The following is a 22,536-nucleotide window of genomic DNA, read 5'->3' as shown; positions in this document are numbered from 1 at the left end:
TTCCCAACTCAAAGGCCAGCATTTCATGTGCAATCTTATTACAGCTACGTCATTCTTTTTTTTAGACCTAAAATTAAAGTCCAAACCTTATTTTGACTACATCATACCCATGCAGGGGGTAGCCAGAGGCACATCCAATTCCTGTTAAACAGTAGGAAGGGTTCTTACTAGTGACGGCTCTTCTGCCTCCTGTGTTGGAGGGGTGCCGTCAGGCATAGATGAAAGGCTGGGATCATGTTCACTGGTCACATCTCCATCTGTCAGTGCATCAAATGAAGGCAATCCATCCTCATCCACTGGGAGACTGTCCAGTGTCTCAGTAAGAACTGCTAGCAGGTTTTCTTCATTCTCCTCTTCTATTTTCTGCAAGACCAATAATTGAAAGTGTCAATAATATAATAAACTGCCATCATTCCACCAGTAGTCACCCTACACCAAGTACATACATTCAATGTCACTGGTTTATAATTAGATGTCACTGGCTTATCATTAGCTGTTGTTAACTGGCGGCTTTATGGCCTTGATGCAGGATTTACTATGGGGTTCCTGAAGTATGGTGTCACAGCAAAGCCCATCAGAGGCCACACGCACATCCGTTAGCCAAGATGACGAGTAAACTTCTGTTTAGTGCAATGATCTTTCTACCAGTGTCAGAGGTCAATGGAAAAATAGATTGGACAGGTTGGATTTCCTGACCAATTTTATGGTTTCCCCTGAGATAACTGCTTGGAAGATGCTTATCTCCCTTTACCCCATGAAAGCCAATTAACAAAACATCTTTTAGGACTATGGACACCTATAGGCATAATAGTGTGCACTACACATCCTGTATCTACAGTTTCAACCATATAATCCATATCGTAATGTAGGAAACCATAATGGCAGATTGGTCAATAGCATGTAACGTGAGCACTGTTGTATCTCGAACATCCTTCCACTAAGGTGTCCTGAAATGTAATAACCTTTTAAATTCTAACATTACCAGTCACTATGTATACGTGATAAACCTTTTATTGCAATTGCCTGTTTTCCTTGAAACAACAACCACAATGATCAGAAAAATCTAGATGATTTTAAAGAGCATCAGTCTATGAGACATGAATGGATGTCAATCATGTAGCCAAAAGTAGATAATTCAACAGAGGCCAGGGACACATACATTTAACATCGGATTCTTTGGAGTTATATGCTCGTGTGAGTGAGCCCTAAGACAGATAGCAGCAAGGCAGGGACATTGTTGAGTTGTCTTCTGCTGCTGATTAAATGCTCCATAAACATACATTCCACCATCGACCAAATCCATCAATCTTGGGTAAAAACTCAAGAACAAATGATTGCGATAGCTGACCAATCACAGGCATTCATCGTTTCAAGTGAAGTCTGCCATGTTTATCATTTTTGGATTAAAGTTCTTTTGATCAAAGATAGATCATCCATGAATGACCTTTTATCCAAAGAATATTACCAGAACGACCATTTGTTAGTAGTCCGATGTCATAAAACCTTTATGACAATGTGGAATGACTACTGATGTATGTCTGTATCGGTATTATGATAGTTCAACAAGCAACGTACTTTGATCTAATGTGTATGGGGGCTTAAAAATACTTAAAAAGTCAAACAGATTTGTGGAGTCGTCAAAAGTCTAAATTTGGTCTATCACTGACCTTGTGTACATGACACTATTTGGTAAGGAAAATATTCTGAAAAGTTCCCAGGCTCGAGTTCATATGAGTTCATCCAGCAGAGGGCGCATCACCGCGAATCGAGGTAACTACAGTACATTCCCCTGCATTCCATTCATTCACCAAGTTTTACAGTCAGGAGCACAGCTGCATTAGCAGGCTCCTGGGTGTAAAATGATTTAACCCTTTCAGATGTATTTACAGCGTGGGACAAGACTGTAATGACGGAAGGTATGGAATATTGTTGTTTGTTTTTTTTAACTTTGTTTCAGGTGACAAGGGTCTTCAGGTGGATTAAGAGTATAATAAAATATTAAAACACCATGTGTCTTTACTTCAGTAAAATACTTTTTAATAATGTGTGTGTGTTTTATTAACCATTTCGTACTAATGGATTAATAATGGATAGGTGTCATAATTGACTCCTCTCCATTATTAACCTGGCTTAATGTCACCTTACAATAGCAAGGTGACATTAACCCTTCATTACCCCATATTCCACCACTACAGGAGAGTGGGAAGAGAGAGGCTAAATGCCGGAATAGGCACATCCTACAGATGTGCCTTTTTTGGGGTGGCTGGGGGCAGATGTTTTTAGCCGGGGGGGGGGGGGGGTCCTATAACCATGGTCCCTCTCCAGGCTATTAATATCTGCCAGTCACTGGCTTTCCCACTCTGGCGGAGAAAATTGCGTGGGAGCCCACGCCAATTTTTTCCAGGATTTAACCCTTTATTTTAATATCTAGAAACCCCAAATTTGACACAAAGACACTTCTTCTTACATTACTAAAGAGGAATATGTAATAAAAGAAGGGATATGAGATGGTTTACTGTATGTAAACCATGTCTCATATCATGTCGGGTTTGTGAAGGAGATAGCAAAAGCCGGCAATTGAATTACCGACATTTATGCTATCTAGCGCTGAATTAAATATAAATATATATATATGACTGACACACACATTATATATATATATATATATATATATATATATATACACCTATTCTATGTGTACACATTTATTCTACCTATTCTATTGTAAGCTGTCAGTGTGATTTTACTGTAAACCGTGCTGAATTGCCGGCTTTTCTATAGAACACCGGTGCGTATTTCTCGCAAGTCACACGCATGGTCCGTGTGTAATCCTTAATTTTCTCGCCCCCATAGACTTTCATTGGCGTATTTTTTGTGCAATATGCTGACAAACGCAGCATGCTGCGAATTTCTATGCCCGTAACATACCATATATTACGGATGCGTAATATAAGGCAGAAAGGAGCTGCCCCATAGAGATTCACTGGGCCGTGTGCAATGCGTATTTTCCAGACGTATTTTCTGCGCTCATACGTCCGTAAAACTCGCTAGTGTGACGCCGGCCTTAAAGGTCCAGCAGAGGATAACCCAATTTCAAGTCAATCACTTTCCACTCTGGTTTATTTTTTTGATTCTCAAAAAAACAATTAAACAATATTGATACAATAATCCGTGTGTGTCTGTAGAGACAGAAAGTTGGTCAGCAGAACTAATTTCTTTGTCAAGGAATCCCAGTAAGGCTACGTTCACATTCGCGTCTTTGGACGCAGGGTCGTGGACGCAACGCACGACGCACGAAAGACGCATGTAAAACGCAGGCTTTTTTGACGCATGCGTTCAACCTTTTTTTATATATATAGGGTCTTTTCAGTGTCTAGACACCGTCTATACACTTATCCTATTTTTTAATTAAAGAACGCATGCGTCGTACAACGCACAACAACGCAAGTACTTGCGTTTTCTGCGTTGCCAATACACTTCAATGGGGGTTTTGAAGCATCAACGACGCAAATGCGACGCAAGTGCGACGCATGCGTTTTTTTTTTTTAAATTTTGGATGCAGAAAAAATGCAACATGTTGCGTTTGCCGTGCCCTGCCAGGTGCGCTGAAACGACGCATGCGTCGCGAAATGCACCAAAATGCATGACAACGCATGCCCATGCGTCCCCAATGTTAAAGATAGGGACGCATGACGCATGCGTTGTTTTGCGGCGAAGACGCTGCGTCCAAAGACGCGAATGTGAACGTAGCCTAAGTGAGGCTACCATGGTTATTAAACCTTAGATTCATTCAGCAAGATCATATTAGTATTATTAATAATAAATGATGTTAAAATTATCCATCCAAACCAATATGTACAAAAATACTGTTCATATCTTATCATAAGATTCATGACATGTCTCGGTGTTGATTCATATTAGAGAAATGTTGTCCAGGCGCGACCAGCATTATCTTTAGGACCCAGGAAGACCACTTATCAGCTATATATATTGGCCATTTCTTCTATAGCTGGAGGTATACTGATAACCTGGCCTGTTGGCAATAAATAAGAGCATTATCTATGGTCTAGGTCTGAGAGAAGCAATGATTTGCAAACATTGCTGGCTTTTCAAACGCTCCTGCCAAAGTAACATGTTCATACGGCCAGTTCACATTTAATATATTAGTTATCCACTTTCCTAGATAAACCCCCTATAGATCACCACGTAAGCAAATAACCGTGCCCTCTTTTTTTGCCATCAGCATACATTTTTAACATAATGGCCACACTAATGATACAGACAGGCCTGCGTACAACGGAAGATGACGGCAATTGTTAGATCCTTGGATGTCAAACTTCTCCAGCAGTAAAAATCTTCACACAAAAAAAAAAAAGATTGTATAGAAGCTAAAATAAATGGATACAACTTTCCAGAACAGAACAAATCAGTAAGCAATTTATTAAGCTGTGAGAGGGGCTTTGCAGTGCAGTCAAACAGATGCCCTATATTGCTATGGCATGGTGCCATCTCTCCAGCTGTGGCACAATCTTGGCTGTTTACGGAGTGAATGTGTGACACTAAAAGTCAAAGCTGTCACCTAACAGCGCACTCTTTCTGCATTTGTCAGTGGAGACAAAGCAGTGCCTGTGCATTAAACACATACAATGGGTCTACGGTAGACCGTCTACCGGTAAACCACGGCCTGTTTTATTTACTGTATTCCAGGCCTCGGGTAAGCTTGGCCAATATTTACATATAAATCTACAAAAACTGGCACAATATCAAAGCCAATATCTATTATCATATCACAAGTGAAGCCTCTTACACTCCATTTCAGCATTCTGCCTAGAGACAATGAATGTACAAAGTGGGTGATTAGTTACTGCAGTCATAGATAGACTGGCACCGGGCTCCGGCTGACACATATCGTGGGCACAGGTCTTCTACGGAGCAGTCTCAATTAGTTTTCTACAAGTTTCAGCAATCAAAAGCTCAGGAGAAAGCTCCGTATGTAACAAAGATGACTTCGCTAAACAATTAATGTCACATTATATTATCGCCCGTGTCCCAATTTACACAGCAAATAAATCAACGTCACAATAAATAAGGCGCACTTGCCGACTAACACATGTCTGTTTAGAAAGTGACATGGCAGAGCAGCCCATTACTTACTAAAATGACTCTGCAAGGTAACCTTTATATTTTTGACGAAGCCATTATTTCTAATTATCGCAAATTGCTATTTATATAGAAACAAATTTATTAACTGCGGAGGGATGGATGGAGTTCGGGAAATCAATCAAAAGGTGGGAAGAACACAAGCTCGGAACCAATTGTTCTGCGAGATAACAAGAGAGAATATTCGATTTTGTCACTTAAAGCGCCCCTTAATCAATTTGGAGACAGCCATATTTATAGGCTGTGCCAGCATCAAAGAGGAATACTGTTTAATGGTCAAATTACAACTGGTAAAAAGATTGGCACTTTATAACACCCTCACACCTAATCCTGGACACATCAAACCACACTTGAAGTGATAAAGCTTCTTAATGTCTTCTACTCACCTCTCAATGGATCAGAAGATACATTTACTCTTGTTGTTTTGTTTCACCAGAAATAAATATATATTTTGTCTCCATGCTACAAATAATACTGTGGATACACCTCAGTAATATAATGTTCGATCTGACTAATATCACGCATCCATGTTCCCCAAACCACATCTAGACACCCATACTAAGGAGTAAGGCAACAACTATGGTGACCAAGTATAGGACATGCTCAGATGCAACAGGTCCCATCTAGCTTTTCTCTAACATCTGTCCTTAGGTGTTATGTGAATTGCCCTTATACAATAAAAAGGATTAATGCCACCCAAATCCATTGCAAATCTGTATTGCGTAAGTTTTCGTCCGACATTCATGTTTTACATGTTGAATAAGAAAAGATCCGGCAATGCTTTTTTCAAGAGTGATAAACCCTATCTTCCTCTTCTTATTGTGAAAGGAGGTCAGAAAAAAACATGAGCCAAAGACAACAGGTAAGGTGTGTGGTCACATTTCAGGCCTCCATACACTTTAGAATAAAGTCAGCCAAACTCGCTGATATGGGCAGGAGCGATAGCCAGTCTAATGTGTATGGAGACCGCCAGACTTTGCCTCTAAAGATGATTTCAGGGGAGCAAAGGATCTGGCCTGTTGAATTGCAATCATGGTTCCTTTGGTTTGGGGCAGATATAAGACTCCTCGGCAGCAGTTGAGTCGATCATTCCTGTATATGGGAATGTAGAGTGACATGGATGTCATCCAAATTTTTATTTGGCCAACAGCTAACAACTGGCAATCAACTGAATTGAGGAGGTGTGACCTGATTGGCTTTAATCTACACGGGAAACTTTAGATCATGTTCACATAGCCAAGTAATCTTTTGACATATTCAGATTAGTGATGAGAGAGTGTGCTCATTACTCGAGTTTTCCGTGCATGCTTGGGTTGTCTCCGAGTATTTTGGGCGTGCTCGTAGATTATGTTTGTGTCCCCGCAGCTGCATGATTTGCAGCTGTTAGACAAACTGAACACATGTAGGGATTGCCAGTTTGTTAGGCAATCACCCGATGTATTCAGGTTGTCTAACAGCCACAAATCATGCAGCTGCGATGACACAAACATAATCTAAGAGCACGCCCAAAATACTCGGAGACAACCCAAGCATGCACGGAAAACTCGAGTAATGAGCACACTCGCTCGTCATCACTAATTCTGATTAATAAACTGCATGGACTGAGACTTAGTTGATGTCAATCCATAATTTCTTTTGCCTGGTTAGGGTACATGGAACACCTACGCTACAAACCTTCTGTTCTTCTACTTTGGGCACCGTTATTATGCATTTATAGGCTATGAGGTTGTTTGCGACAATGCAGATAAAATATAGTCAACCTATGTACCAAAGATGTATTATGAAAAACACACACTCAAGTGTATATATATATACTGTAGGTTTATATGTACAGTATGTATATATGATTATATGTACATGTATGTGTGTATGAGAAAAGTGAGAAAATCAAGTATCGGCCCACTGGATGGCAATCGCTTACATGTTCTGAGTTCTGTCTTGTACTGGGCTCCATGAGGACTAGCTTGAAAGTCATTGCTGTGAAGAATTAGGCAATTGGAATTGCCTTTCCAAGGTTGTTAAGTTGCTGATAACACAGCTGTGAGCGCACGAATGCTTTCCATACACAAACCTATCACGTTCGAGCAGTTTTTGCACCAATTTTACGAATATGTTCCAACCAGCAACAGTCTTGGAAATATTGATGAATTTCAATCATTGTGAAGCCAAACCATGGAAAATCATGCTTGAAAAATTTCAGATTTCTGCCAGTATTCATTTCATTAGAACGAGTGCCCCGCAGACATGGGTCGTGTTCTTGGGCGTTAGGATGACAGATCCATATGATCTTTAATAACATAATTGGATAATTACACTTAGAGTAATGTTCTATGGTGATTTTTTTATATGAGCTATAGAATTAAAGGTGTGATTAGGGAACATGTTGTCCCACGTGAGCATTTGCAATGATTCCCATTGTTAATGGATGAAAATAAATGTTACCCATAGAATTGTGAACAAAATCCATCACCCCTAATATGTTGTATGGTCATTATTGGAAATAGAGTCACTCATACAAACTTGGCAAATCTGGCCATTCTCAATAGCCTCCATGTCATGCTTCATTTGTGTTTGGTTGTGGTTCATCAAAAGGAGCAGAATCTGCATAATTAGAAGATCTCTGGACCATCGTCATTATAAAAAGGGGTTATTTTCACTTTACAATAACTTAAATGAACACGTCATCACAATTAGATCAGTAGAGGTTCAATACTCAGCATTTCTAATGGTCAGATGATTGAAGGTCCCATAGCACACCCCAAAAGGCACAGCTCCATACAACGTGTAGTGGCCGTGAATGGTTCTACCAGCTTTTCTCAATCACTTGTATGGCATACGTAAAAAGCATATGTACGATTCACGGCCATTATACAATGTATGGAGTTGTGCCAATTGCAGCACCTTCAATCAGCAAAACAGAAGTAGGATCCCACCAATGTCGTATAGAATATGATAAAAAATTAAAGTACCAGAAAATCCTTTTACATCTAAGGGAATATGTAATATAAATGGGTCATCAACATTATGTCAGTGGGGGTCTGACGCTCAGCACTCCTACCGATCAGCCAACTGAAGGTGCCATAGTGCATCCAAAAAGGCACATTTCCTTACACCATCCAGGGGCCGTAAGGGAGAAAGCTTGCAGTACCACTCAAGGCTACTATACAATGTACGGCGCTATGTGACTTCCAGTGCGCCACAGCACAATCAATGATCTGAACAGTGCAGGTGCCAGGAGCCGGGCCCCACCAATCTGATACTAAAAATGTCTCCAAAAATCTATTTCATGTTTTCAATGGTGGCTTAGAGTTTTGCTGTTTCATGTCACACAATTTATAATCTAATCTAATTTTTTCATAACTTACGTATAAACAGTCATCATAACGATCCGACTGCCAAATTCCAAGTGAGGGTTTGATCCTTAAGCAAAATATCTAAATTCAAGGTATATAAGGCTTTACAAGAAAGCTCTGTCCAATAACTGTACAACTATTCTAAAAAATACAATAAGAAAAAGAAGCAAATAACATCAGCTTAAAAATACATTTTTCTTTTCCTGACGGCCTTTTCCCTAGAATTTTCCTTGGCAGAGAATCAGATATAGGAAAAAAAAAATGTATATACGATACATTATTTGGCTGCGTGTCAGGATAATATATGAAGAAAAATGAGTGATGTACAGGGTTACGCGTGAACATTTGTTTTAGGGAATATAGAATTGAATGAGATATATTGCTTTCTTTCTAAATAATAGATTAGAAAGCAGTTTTTCTCTCATCCTTTCATCTGAAGGTAGAAAAAAAAACCCATCCGCTGTAGCTTTTCATGGGCATTCAATAGCTTTATGGTGTCCAGAATTTGCATCCTCTTATACTACAGGCCTCGCTTCTTCATACAAGTCTTGGAGATGAATGAATGATGAAATATGGCGCCTATAAAGTTGTTCCTTGGGGACATTGCCATAAAGATAGAGTCAGAAAGAACCAGAATAAAATATTGGAGATGTCAGCTGGAGATATTGACATAGAGATGAATACCAAGAGCTTTGAGTTTAGGACTCAGGTACTCTCTTGGCAGACAGATGGTATATCACAGCCGTGGATGTTACGACCATGTCGGTCGTACCACGGTAAGTGACGGTTCATATTTATGGGTCAAGTCATAAAAGAGGCCAGGGTGTAAGAGATAATAGCATTATTCAATCGGCATTTTTAAAACACAACAGGAATTGATAACATGTCTTTTTTCATTGCCATCAAGACCTAATATATTCCATTGATCTCAATGCTAAGACTGCATGGGCCACTAATATTGACAAAAATTGCAAAAAGTTCCTGCATGTCAGGGCAGTAATACTCAATGCAGAATGAATTCTTGAAAAATTAGTCCATAAGGGCTATTAGCATGACACCAAAAAACAAACCACAAAGGTGGCACCTTATATTGAAGGACCAGTTATCACAACTAGTGATGGGCGAGCGTGACCGGCACTGCTCGATACTTGATTGGGCATCTGGGTGTTCGATCGAGTATTGAGCAGTGACGACTATCGAGTGGTGCTCAAGTGCTCGGGTCCCCATAAAAAGCTCATTTTAATAATGTGAGCTGAGTGTTGACCTGAAGCGGGGTATTCCCATGTTGGGAGTCGAGGGTTTCCTCTGTCAGACGGAATATTTGTGTGCTGAAGAACTCCGGGGACTGGAGAGGGAGAAAGAGAGAGACCTCTGGAAAAATGCTCGCGTTTCACATTCACATCCATTATTCGAGTCCAAGAGTCCGACATGCTCGATTCAAGTACCAAGCACTCGAGTGTTTCAGTGCTCAATCTTTACTAATCACAACCCCATCCCAAAGGCTACAGAACTATAAGGCCACATTCATGCGTTCAGTACTTGGTCAGCATTGTACATCAGTATTTGTAAGCCAAAACCAGGAGTGGAAAAATCACAGGAAAAGTATAACAGAAACACATCATAACTTCTGTATTTAGCACCCACTCCTGATTTTGGCTTACAAATACTGAGGTAAAATACTGAACAAATACTGCTAGTGTGAACGTGGCCTAATAGAAACACGTCACCACTTCTGTAATTAGCACCCACTCCTGATTTTGGCTTTCAAATACTGAGGTAAAATACTGACCAAATGCTGAACGTGTGAACGTGGCTTAATAGAAACACGTCACCACTTCTGTAATTAGCACCCACTCCTGATTTTGGCTTACAAATACTGAGGTAAAAAAGTCAGCATATACTCAACGTGTGCACATGGTTTTAGTTAATATGTTGCTTAGCCTTTAAATTTTATATTTTAGCCATATCAAAGCAGTTAATGAGTTCTTTACTTAAAAAATACGTGTCACCAGAAAATATAAAATCTATTGTTTAAATCATTTTTTTGATGGAGAAAGTAATTTTTATATACTTTTTTTTAATTTTCTACATTACTATTTATAACACCACCACAAGAAAAAAGATGATACTAGGTCTAATAAAGTATCAAACTGTAACAACTTTATTATTAAAATTATTTAGACACAAGGTGAACGGAGATGACAATACAGAGTAATATATAAAAGGATATTGTGCAAAACAGCAGGAGGTTTTGTACCCATGGATCTTATTTCTAATATAATGATCTCCAATGACTATTCAGATATTACAACTAACTAAGAAGAGGTAGTACTCATAGCTATTACTGCTATTAACAGATGGCATATATTGCAACACTGTTAGTGCTGCCAAAGTACCTATAGCCAGCAAATACCACCCATCGCCATCATGGTGCCAGTAGCTAAACAACTGATCAATGAATTGTGCAGTATAAGCTGCTATTTACCCACCGCAATACAGATGGGATCTCCTGGGACGCGCCTCCATTACTATCTATAAAAAAATATTTTTTTTTTCCGTTTTCATAAGGAACAAAGACCTTGTATTGAACTGAGACTTCCGGTCCTATACAGATGACTTTTCAGCAGTCATTACTATAACAGACGGAATTACAGAGACAGGTAACACCTTTATACACAGATGATAACACAGGTTCCACCATTCCCAATGACCTTGGTCCTGACTAGAGCGTGCCCAGATAATGCTTCTACAGAAACAAATAGGGCCCCAGTCAATCTACTATTGCTGATGGTCATGTGCTCAACAGGAAGCAGGAATCTAATATTGGGACTAGTGGCTAGGGTGAAATTTACTAAAAAAAATTTCTTTAATATACACAGTGTAAGAATAAAAACATAGTAAAAAATGTTAAAATTATATAATTAACAAAAACTTGATGGCAGCTTCTCTTTAATTACTTTAAAAGGTGTCCATACATGTTAGTTCCCCTTTCACATTATTTTTCCAATATATGCGGCATCTGTTTTCATGGATACAACACTAGTTCCCATTATAACCTATGGTGTTATGAACTTGTCCACACGGAAACGTCTGTATTTTTCCGGCTGCATGGATGACAGGGGCCAATACAGGCCCATGGGTCCGTCAAAAATACAAACAGCACACCGATGGCATCAGTGTATAATCTGTGTTCTGTCCATGTGTTATGCATGTTTAACATTGGAAATTATAGGAGAAGGATTGCAATTTCATTCTTTCTTTATCCATGCCAGAAAAACACTGATGGCACACTGATGGAAAACAAGGATGACCCCGGTACATGTTTTTCCAGTAGTGGTTTGGACGTGTGAAGGGGGCCCTAGAAAGCTGTTGGCAGAAAGACTGTCTCTTTTGACTCCCCCTTATACCAACATTCTCCCTCTGAATTCATGCATTCTCACTTACGCACTCATTCATTTGAAAATGTACGACCAGTTTTGGCTTCTCCAGGATTGTGAAGTTATTGAGAATCTGGATGCTTAAAGAGAACCTGTCACCCCCAAAATCGATGGTGAGGTAAGCCCACCGTCATCAGGGGCTTATCTACAGCATTCTGTAATGCTGTAGATAAGCCGCCGATGTTACCTGAAAGAGGAGTAAAAGACATTAGATTATACTCACCCAGGGGCGGTCCTGCTCCGATGGGTGTCTCAGGTCCGGTACAGCGCCTCCCATCTTCATTCCATGATGTCCTCTTCTGGGCTTCACGCGTCGGCTCCGGCGCAGGCGTACTTTGTCTGCCCTGTTGAGGGCAGAGCAAAGTATTGCAGTGCGCAGGCACTGGGCCTCTCTGACCTTTCCGGCGCTTGCGCACTGCAGTACTTTCCTCTGCCCTCAATAGGGCAGACAAAGTACGCCTGCGCCGGAGCCGACGCGTGAAGCCCAGAAGAGGACGTCATGGAATGAAGATGGGAGGCACCGGAGCAGACCTGAGACACCCATTTGACCAGACCGCAGCGGGACCGCCCCTGGGTGAGTATAATCTAACGTATTTTTTCCTATTTCAGGTAACATCGGCGGCTTATCTACAGCATTACAGAATGCTGTAGATAAGCCCCTGATGACGGTGAGCTTACCTCACCATCGATTTTGGGGCGACAGGTTCCCTTTGAAGGGAACCTGTCACATCCTCAAATGCTATTACACTGCAGATATGGGTTAATCTGCGTGTTAATAGCTTTCTGAAGCTGCCCGGCGCCTACACTAACAGCCCCACTGCTGGGAGGAAATAAACTTTATTCCTTCACACAGTCTCCGGCTTTCAGTCATAGAGACGAGGCCGGTGTGACTTTAGTCACCGTTCAATAAACAGTAAGCAGTGGCTGAAACCATACCCATTCACTGAGTGACTGCCAGATCTGCAGTGCATCAGTAGTGTGCTGGCTGTCAGTCAGTGCCGGGGCATGGTTAGAAGCACTGCTTCTCACTATATACTCAACGGTGACTGAAGCCATACCGGTTTCGTCTTTATGACTGAAAGTTAGAGATTGCCGGGAGAAATAAAGTTCATTAACCTCCCGATAACCAGGCTTTCAATGCAAGTATGGGGAGCTTTAGAACGCTATTAACCTGAAGATTAACCCCATATCTGAAGGTTAATAGTGTTTGGGAATGTGACAGGTTTTCTTTAAGGTCCTTATAGACATTAGATTTAAATGGCAAGGTGAATGAGCATTCATGGGTCAAATGATCAGTTGTTCGCCGATGTACCCAACACCCACAAAGTACATTGGCCCATATTGGATTTATTCAGCCAGTGATTCATCCACTGCTGATCATAAGCCAAAAAAATCCAATATGCTGACCGATGTTTTGATTGACTTTGGACATTAGACAGTTGAAATGTACGATCATTTGTTACCCCAAACCATCCGACAATCATTCATTATGATCAAAATCATTTTATTCAAGTTTTTGTCAATGTGTATGGACTCCCTTACTAATCATCTATTTACAGAGGGGTTGTCTTTGTGATACAGACCCTTCAATAATGGCTTTTGCTGCTCTATGGCTTATACATTAGCACTGCTAATTGACTAAGGGTATGTTCCCACGGTCAGTAAAAGCTGCGGGTTAGATGCTGCATACTTTCGCAGCGTCCAACCTGCAGCGGCAGATGTTACAGCATAGTGGAGGGATTTTATGAAATCTCATCTCCACTATGCGTGCAGGGACCTGCGGAGACAGACATGCGACGCGTCTTTCTAGACCGCAGCATGTCAATTTATCTTGTGGAGATGCTCAGTCTCCACAAGATAAATTTCCCGTCCAATGTATTGGGCGTGGTGATTCCGCACGCTTCAATGAACACAAAAGCGATGCGCATTACTGACAGTGGGAACATACCCTTAGAAGTGTCAGAGGGGAGGGCCAACGAGAACTTCTCGCTAGAGCTTTTAATTTATCATATAGTGTAGCTCTTCTATATTGCGACTGTTCAACTGAGTCTAAACATTTTTTTCCCTGTGTCCCTCTGTTTAAAGATAATACCCCCAGTAATCACTATGCACATTTTCCCTTCGATCAACTGGGCGTATACCATGGAACTTCTCTGTGGTCGTTTGCTTTCTCTCCTCTATGACAGAAGTTCTGTGGTAAAAGCCTAGTTGGCTAAAGGAGGACTTTGTTTCGTTACAGGGATGCATACCTTTGGAACAAAGGGTCATGGAAAAAAAACTGTTCTAGAATCAGAACAGCGACAATTGGAGAAGGAATACAGTTTAAGGCCGGCGTCACACTTAACGTATGAAAAATTGGTCTGATTTTCTAAGCAGAGAGTCGCACAAATGTTCTCCATATGGTCATCCATGTGTAATCCGTTTGCAATGTGATGATGCGATTTCCTTGCGCCTAAGTATCCGTATGACATCCATATGACATGCGTATGGCTTTACATTTCTCATTGCTTTTCACTAATGAATTTAATGGCTCAATGGGCTGAAATGAGGAAAATGTGTGCGCATTTCTCACAAGTCACATGGATGGTCCGTGTGGCGTCCGATTTTTTCTCGCACCCATAGACTTGCATTGGCGAGACTCGGGCGATGTACGTGTACAATTGCAGCGTGGTGCGATTTCTCTCGCACGTTGAATACGCCTGAGAAAAAAAAACGGTGATGTGAGCTTCCCCATAAATTAACATTGGTCTGAGAGTTATGCGATGTTTTCTCGCATAGTTCTCGTCCGTATTCTACGCTAGTGTGACTACGGCCTAAATAAAAAAATATAGTGAAAGAGAAAGGTCCTCCTTAACCCCTTTCTGACCTCGGACGGGATAGTACGTCCGAGGTCAGATCCCCTGCTTTGATGCAGGGCTCCGCGGTGAGCCCGCATCAAAGCCGGGACATGTCAGCTGTTTTGAACAGCTGACATGTGCCCGCAATAGGTGCGGGCAGAATCGCGATCTGCCCGCACCTATTAACTAGTTAAATGCCGCTGTCAATCGCAGACAGCGGCATTTAACTACCGCATCCGGCCGGGTGGCCGGAAATGACGTCATCGCCGACCCCCGTCACATGATCGGGGGGTCGGCGATGCATCTCCATTGTAACCATAGAGGTCCTTGAGACCTCTATGGTTACTGATCGCCCGTCGCTGTGAGCGCCACGCTGTGGTCGGCGCTCACAGCACACGTGCAATTCTGCTACATAGCAGCGATCAGCAGATCGCTGCTATGTAGCAGAGCCGATCGTGCTGTGCCTGCTTCTAGCCTCCCATGGAGGCTATTGAAGCATGGCAAAAAAAAAAAAAAAAAGTAAAAAAAAATGTGAAAAAAATAAAAAAAATATAAAAGTTTAAATCACCCCCCTTTCGCCCCAATCAAAATAAATCAATTAAAAAAAAAAAAAATCTACACACATTTGGTATCGCCGCGCTCAGAATCGCCCGATCTATCAACTAAAAAAAAGCATTAACCTGATCGCTAAACGGCGTAGCGAGAAAAAAATTCGAAACGCCAGAATTACGTTTTTTAGGTCGCCGCGACATTGCATTAAAATGCAATAACGGGCGATCAAAAGAACGTATCTGCACCAAAATGATATCATTAAAAACGTCATCTCGGCACGCAAAAAATAAGCCCTCAACCGACCCCAGATCACGAAAAATGGAGACGCTACGAGTATCGGAAAATGGCGCAATTTTTTTTTTTTTTTTTTTTTTTTTTTAGCAAAGTTTGGAATTTTTTTTCACCACTTAGATAAAAAATAACCTAGTCATGTTAGGTGTCTATGAACTCGTAATGACCTGGAGAATCATAAGGGCAAGTCAGTTTTAGCATTTAGTGAACCTAGCAAAAAAGCCAAACAAAAAACAAGTGTGGGATTGCACTTTTTTTGCAATTTCACCGCACTTGGAATTTTTTTCCCGTTTTCTAGTACACGACATGCTAAAACCAATGATGTCGTTCAAAAGTACAACTCGTCCCGCAAAAAATAAGCCCTCACATGGCCAAATTGACGGAAAAATAAAAAAAGTTATGGCTCTGGGAAGGAGGGGAGCGAAAAACGAACACGGAAAAATGAAAAATCCCATGGTCATGAAGGGGTTAAAGAGAGTCTGTCACCCCAAAAATCATATATGAGATAAGGCCACTGGCATCAGGGGCTTATCTACAGCATTCTGATATGCTGTTTTTTTATGTACTGAGTGAATCAAGTGAATCAAGTACTGCCCATATAGTAGGGTTGGGGGCCCGTGTCTGCACAGGAGCCCACCGGGGATTCCCCTGTTCCACTATGGGCCAGTCTAAGCCTGTATACACCCCATCTTTGGAGGTTCAGCCAGTTGAATGAACTCCACTTAAATGATAATGCTATGTGTGATGATCGATCACCTCCTTAGTGCCTAAAACTGTAAGTTCATTTCATGATGGACACTTCAGTAAAGTCCTTAATTGAACATCTTCTAGGAAGCGCACAAGAGAACATATAAAGAACCATAGAAAGCGTAAAGCTGGACTTTCATCACCATGAGTCACAAAGAAGTCAAACCTCTAGATGAATATTCCACACTATGACCACGAACCCTATTCACATTTCTGAAGTCAATTAACGATTAGATTTTATTTGTGTAAACTTCATATCTTTTCTGTCCTTGACACCAGGCTTTAATTCTGAAAAGAAAAAAAAAAATCTAGGAACGAGCTATCGCCGAGCTGACTGCATTAACAAGACGACGATAAGATACTGTTTTTCTGGAGCCGCAGCTTTGGTTGTAGGCCCAATATGAAAAATTTATGGTAATTGAAACCACTGAATCTTTAGAAATGCAGTCAATTTAAGTCAGTATCAAAAGGTCACTCTTTTCAATTTCTACTTGATGCTGAGAACAATATTGAGAAAACACCTGAAAGCAAATGATCTTATCAGTCTTTAGACCTTAACATTTACTGACGGAGTAAAGTAATTTGCTGATTAGTAAATAAATGCATTACCTGTAGCCAAGATGATTTGTACTAGATTGAGATCACTAGGGGGAGGATGTCCTGGAAACACAAGAACTTGACTTTGTAGAACTATTAATGAATGTTCCATTAAATGAATATATAGCTTTATGTATCTACACACAGTTAAACTACCAGCCAAAATGGTGGTCTACAAGGAACGGTGGTCTTCTTAACAAATATGGCTGGACTACATCATATATGTTATATATACAGTACATTCATCTAAACAGTTGACCAATTTAAACAGTTGACCAATTGATCTGCGGGACCCAGGTAAGGCATTTACATTGGTACTCGGTGGCAGCTGAGAACCAGGGTTCGCCAGAAAAGGTATTTAAAAGATCGGGCAAAGTATTAGTGACTAGGCCTCATGACATAGGGTCTGTACCACAGGACTGGCGTATAGCAAATGTGGTGCCAATGTTCAAAAAGGGGACAAAAACTGATCTCGGTAATTTTAGACCAGTAAGCTTAACCTCTACTGTGGGTAAAATCCTGGAGGGCATTCTAAGGGATGCTATACTGGAGTATCTGAAGAGGAATAACCTCATGACCCAGTATCAGCACGGGTTTACTAGGGACTGTTCATATCAGATTAATCTGATCAGCTTCTATGAAGAGGTAAGTTCCGGACTGGACCAAGGGAACCCAGTAGATGTAGTGTATATGGACTTTTCAAAAGCTTTTGATACGGTGCCACACAAAAGGTTGATGCATAAAATGAGAATAATGGGAATAGGAGAAAATATGTGTAAGTGGGTTGAGAGCTGGCTCAAGGATAGGAAACAAAGGGTGGTTATTAATGGAGCACACTCGGACTGGGTCGCGGTTAGCAGTGGGGTACCACAGGGGTCAGTATTGGGCCCTCTTCTTTTTAACATATTTATTAATGACCTTGTAGGGGGCATTCAGAGCAGAATTTCAATATTTGCTGATGACACTAAACTCTGCAGGGTAATCAATACAGAGGAGGACAATTTTATATTACAGGATGATTTATATAAACTAGAAGCTTGGGCTGATAAATGGCAAATGAGCTTGAATGGGGATAAATGTAAGGTCATGTACTTGGGTAGAAGTAATAAGATGTATAACTATGTGCTTAATTCTAAATCTCTGGGCAAACCCGTCAATGAAAAAGACCTGGGAGTATGGGTGGATGACAAACTCATGTTCAGTGGCCAGTGTCAGGCAGCTGCTACAAAGGCAAATAAAATAATGGGATGCATAAAAGAGGCATAGATGCTCATGAGGAGAACATAATTTTACCTCTATACAAGTCACTAGTTCGACCACACTTAGAATACTGTGCACAGTTCTGGTCTCCGGTGTATAAGAAAGACATAGCTGAACTAGAGCAGGTGCAGAGAAGAGCGACCAAGGTAATTAGAGGACTGGGGGGTCTGCAATACCAAGATAGGTTATTACACTTGGGGCTATTTAGTTTGGAAAAACGAAGACTAAGGGGTGATCTTATATTAATGTATAAATATATGAGGGGACAGTACAAAGACCTTTCTGATGATCTTTTTAATCATAGACCTGAGCCAGGGACAAGGGGGCATCCTCTACGTCTGGAGGAAAGAAGGTTTAGGCATAATAACAGACACGGATTCTTTACTGTAAGAGCAGTGAGACTATGGAACTCTCTGCCGTATGATGTTGTAATGAGTGATTCATTACTGAAATTTAAGAGGGGACTGGATACTTTTCTGGAAAAGTATAATGTTACAGGGTATATATACTAGATTCCTTGATAGGGCATTGATCCAGGGAACTAGTCTGATTGCCGTATGTGGAGTCGGGAAGGAGTTTTTTGCCCCAATGTGGAGCTTACTATTTGCCACATGGTTTTTTTTTGCCTTCCTCTGGATCAACATGTTAGGGCATGTTGGGTTAGGCTATGGGTTGAACTAGATGGACTTACAGTCTTCCTTCAACCTTAATAACTATATTACATTACGAGGGTCCTGTAAATGCTGAAGTTGCCCAGGATGCAGCCATTTCAGGGTGGGGCAAGGAAGGTTGAAGGACTTTGGTCGCTGGACCAGGATGCTGCAAATCTCGTTGCTCATTTTTATTCATCTTATGTCTTAAAGAGGATGTCCCCAGCTCTAATTTCGTCTCAGTGCTGAGTGACTAACAGCTCCTTTTGATGAATGACTTAAAGCCAAGAAGAAGGTGTCAGTTAAGCAGGAGTAAGAAATGGATGGGGAATAGAGCTGGAGTGACAGAGGCTTGGGAAGAGCTTCCATGCATCCAAAGCCCTTCAACGGACCAACGGAGTGTCTAAATCAAGATACTGCTGGACTTGTCTCTGAAAGAGCTACACGTGCATATAAATTGTTTGGGCAGTGAGGAGGAGTGACACATTCCCTTCTTCGTTCTTCCAGTGGTTTCTGTCACTCTTTTTTCTTTGTTCAGTGATCACATGACATCTTATACATTCATGTGATACATGGAGTCTATCCTGCTGCGGCCAGTGATTGGCTGCAGCAGTCGTGTGGTTGCATGTCTTGTAATCACTGTGGCAAAGTAATGGGTAGGGACCATCGGAATTGCACCATTGGATAAGATGGGAGATTTCAAATATACAATAGGTCACATTTGAGCACAGCGCACACACCAATGGTACCTGATGTGACTGTGCACGTGAGCGATTATCCACACAGACCTGAAAGACAGAACATTGCATTTCATGCAGGCTGCCCCTGTACCTAGCATTACCATTTAAAAAGAAACATAGAAAATTCCTTTAAAATGTGTAACCCTCTAAGATGCATACTTAAAAGGGTATTCTGTTAGGTAGAAGTTATCACTTATCCACAGGATAGGTGACAACTTCTAGACTGGGGGTCTCCCTAAGAGATAGCCTAAAGAGGGCACCTTAAGCCCCATCAGACTGGAGCAGCAGTGTGCATGCTCATCGGCCGCTCCATTTATTCCCTATGGGACTGCTGGAAAAAGTCAAATAAAGAGCTCCAGCAGTGCCATAGTTAATAAGTGGATCAGTGATTGTTAATAATTACTTTAGCCATTACATCTATTCTGGGGCAAGTTGGGTGACCACCGATATGGCTGGTGTCACACAAAGGAAGTCACTAAGGTGTCAGTTTCGGCTTTGATATTGAAGCATATGATGAATCACCAAACGACGAGGAAGATTCGGCTTTTAGAACATTTAGGGAAAAATATCCGAAAACCTCTACGGGAGCCAGAAAGGCGGCCATCGTGGATGCTACTCATAAAAAAGTGGTGGAAAAATCTCCATAAAAAGTCTCAGTAGAAGAAAACAACCTGAACGTGTTACATTTACAAGAGTTTCTTGAAGTTAGAGGGAAGGTTTTATACCCTGCCGGCATAGAACTGTGCTTTCCACTTAGCGGAATCAGTTTATAGAGCATAATATTCCGATTTATAAGCCTTGGAGTGACCTTCAGGCGTGAATTTACATGGAGGAATTTATTGCAGATTGTCACATACTTACAACTAGTTTTGCAGTGTTATAAAGTTTACCGAACCTCCCAAACCTGATCTGTCACAATGTGCAGATGAAGTACCAGGCGCTAATTGCAAATTTACTTTCCATTGGAGAATCTGCAGTAAACCAATTAGTCGGCGGGACACGAGGGAACTTATTTTGCAGACTGAGCCTGTAGGAAATATGGCACATGTCATATTGATTAAAATGAACATGTGATTTGATGAACGTGAAGTCTGAGACAAAATCCTCCTCAATTGCACAGCCAATACAAGAACATAGGGAACTTAAAGGGGTTGTCCATTTTTTTTTATTCTTCACAAAGTAACAGAGTGTACTCAAAAAAACACAGACTCACCTACTGATTGCCTACCGCTCCTAGCATGACCGCTACAGTCAATCAGTGGCCACAGTAGCTTGACTGCTACACTGACTGCAGCGGTCATGCACTGATTAAGCCAGAACAGATGGAGAGACCGTTGGGGGATACAGGCAGCAATACAGAAGAATAACAGGTAGTTGGTGCAGAAAATGCATCTTGCCCCATATTCTGCATGGAGAGGTTACAGATTAGCCCCCTAAAATGACAACAGAGCATAGGCTAGTTTCACACTGGCGTTTACCTGATCTGCGGCGGGCTGCGGGCTTCCTCCGTGAAGCCCCGCCCTCGGCCACACCTCAGCCGCTAGCTCCGCCTACTTCTGCATGCGGCCTGCGTACCTATCTTTAACAGTAGGTACGCAGGTCATGCGGCTGTATGCGGATGCTGCCGCATGCGTCGTTTTGACGATGCGGAAAAAAAATGCTACATGCTGCGTCCTATGCTGGTCGCCGCATCGTCAAAACGACGCATGCTGAAGCATCCCCATACAGCCGCACGACCTGCGTACCTGTGTAACACGATTTTTGTTGCATTTTTGGAGCAGAAACAGAGCAAAAATTCAAAGTTTTCAAGGAGTTTTGAGTCTTTGGGAAGGATTTGGTGAGTTTCCACTCTAAAAACTCAGCAAAAAGACTCAGGCCCCGATTCATCAAGAATGGTGTTTTTCATGCCATTCTTGCTGAGATGGCGGGGTAGAGTGCGAGGTGACCAATTCTTTAGGAGGCACATACCTATTAATGAATTAGGTAAGGTGCAAAGTGGCGTTCGCATCGAGGGCCTCACTACAAATCTTACTCCGGTCAGGAATCCGAAGAAGATTTGTGGCGTACAGAATGCCGCTGCTCGTGATGAATGTGATGAGCGAGAGACATTACGCCCCAGTTTACTTTGAAGGAGCCAGGCAAAAAATGGCATGAAAACGCCAAAAGTTGCAACATTTTCGCACAGCCTCGCATTGCGCAAACAGTTTTGATTAATCAAGGCCTGATTGTGCACATACCCTGAGACATAGCTGGCTGCAGTCAAGCAGCCAGGCTCTGATTTATCTTGCTAGTGGTTTGAGAAGCATAAAGTGAATCTATCAGCAGGATCAACCTTATATATGGGCATGTTGGTCATTGGAAGCTGAGTACAATGATACCTTGATATCTGCAATCTGATGAAAAATCCACATTTTTCTTAATATGTAAATGAGCTGTTAAGATCTATGGGCCGGACATAGATCTCCCAGAGAATCTGGATCCAGAGATTAATTTAACTGAAAGAGGATGTTACCAGTGTGAGACATGTAGATCAGGAGAGCAGACGGTCAGTCATTACATGTCTCACACTGAAAACTTCTCCTTTGATTTATAATAATCTCTGGAGGCAGATTCTCAGGGAGATCTATGTTCGGTCCATAGATTCCTAAAATGCTAGTGCAGCGCCCCAGGGTCCTGGTCGTTGCAGTAATGTCATTCTTCCAACAGGGGGAGCGATGTTACGTCTGAAGGCAATAAAGGAGATCTTCTCATCAGGTAACACAATGCATGCAACATGTTCACACTCCAGACCAGAAGGGGGAGCTCTAAGCCTGTTTAAGGTGAACTCCCCTATATAACATCCTGATCTGGAGGGAAAGAGAGTTCAGAGTTCAGTTCCTGTGAGGAAGACAGACGGAGAGGAGCTCTGTGGC

The 22,536-nt window shown here is 41.5% G+C and overlaps 1 protein-coding gene across 3 annotated transcripts in view; it reads right to left on the bottom strand.

Moving 5' to 3' along the window:
- Positions 1 to 22,536, bottom strand: part of PPARGC1A (PPARG coactivator 1 alpha) — a 140,904-nt gene that overhangs the window by 79,852 nt on the left and 38,516 nt on the right. For 2 of the 3 annotated variants that reach the window (XM_069744668.1, XM_069744667.1), the window contains exon 3: positions 169 to 363. In XM_069744668.1, the coding sequence (XP_069600769.1) occupies positions 169 to 363 (195 nt within the window). Of the gene's footprint in view, positions 1 to 107; positions 364 to 22,536 lie in introns of those variants that run through there. The other variant, XM_069744669.1, reaches the window with a different exon arrangement.

The sequence above is a fragment of the Ranitomeya imitator genome, chromosome 1 (genome assembly GCF_032444005.1).
Source record: "Ranitomeya imitator isolate aRanImi1 chromosome 1, aRanImi1.pri, whole genome shotgun sequence".
NCBI classification, from domain to species: domain Eukaryota; kingdom Metazoa; phylum Chordata; class Amphibia; order Anura; family Dendrobatidae; genus Ranitomeya; species Ranitomeya imitator.
The sequence above is the reverse complement of the archived record's forward strand: the minus strand, read 5'-3'. Positions and strand labels throughout refer to the sequence as shown.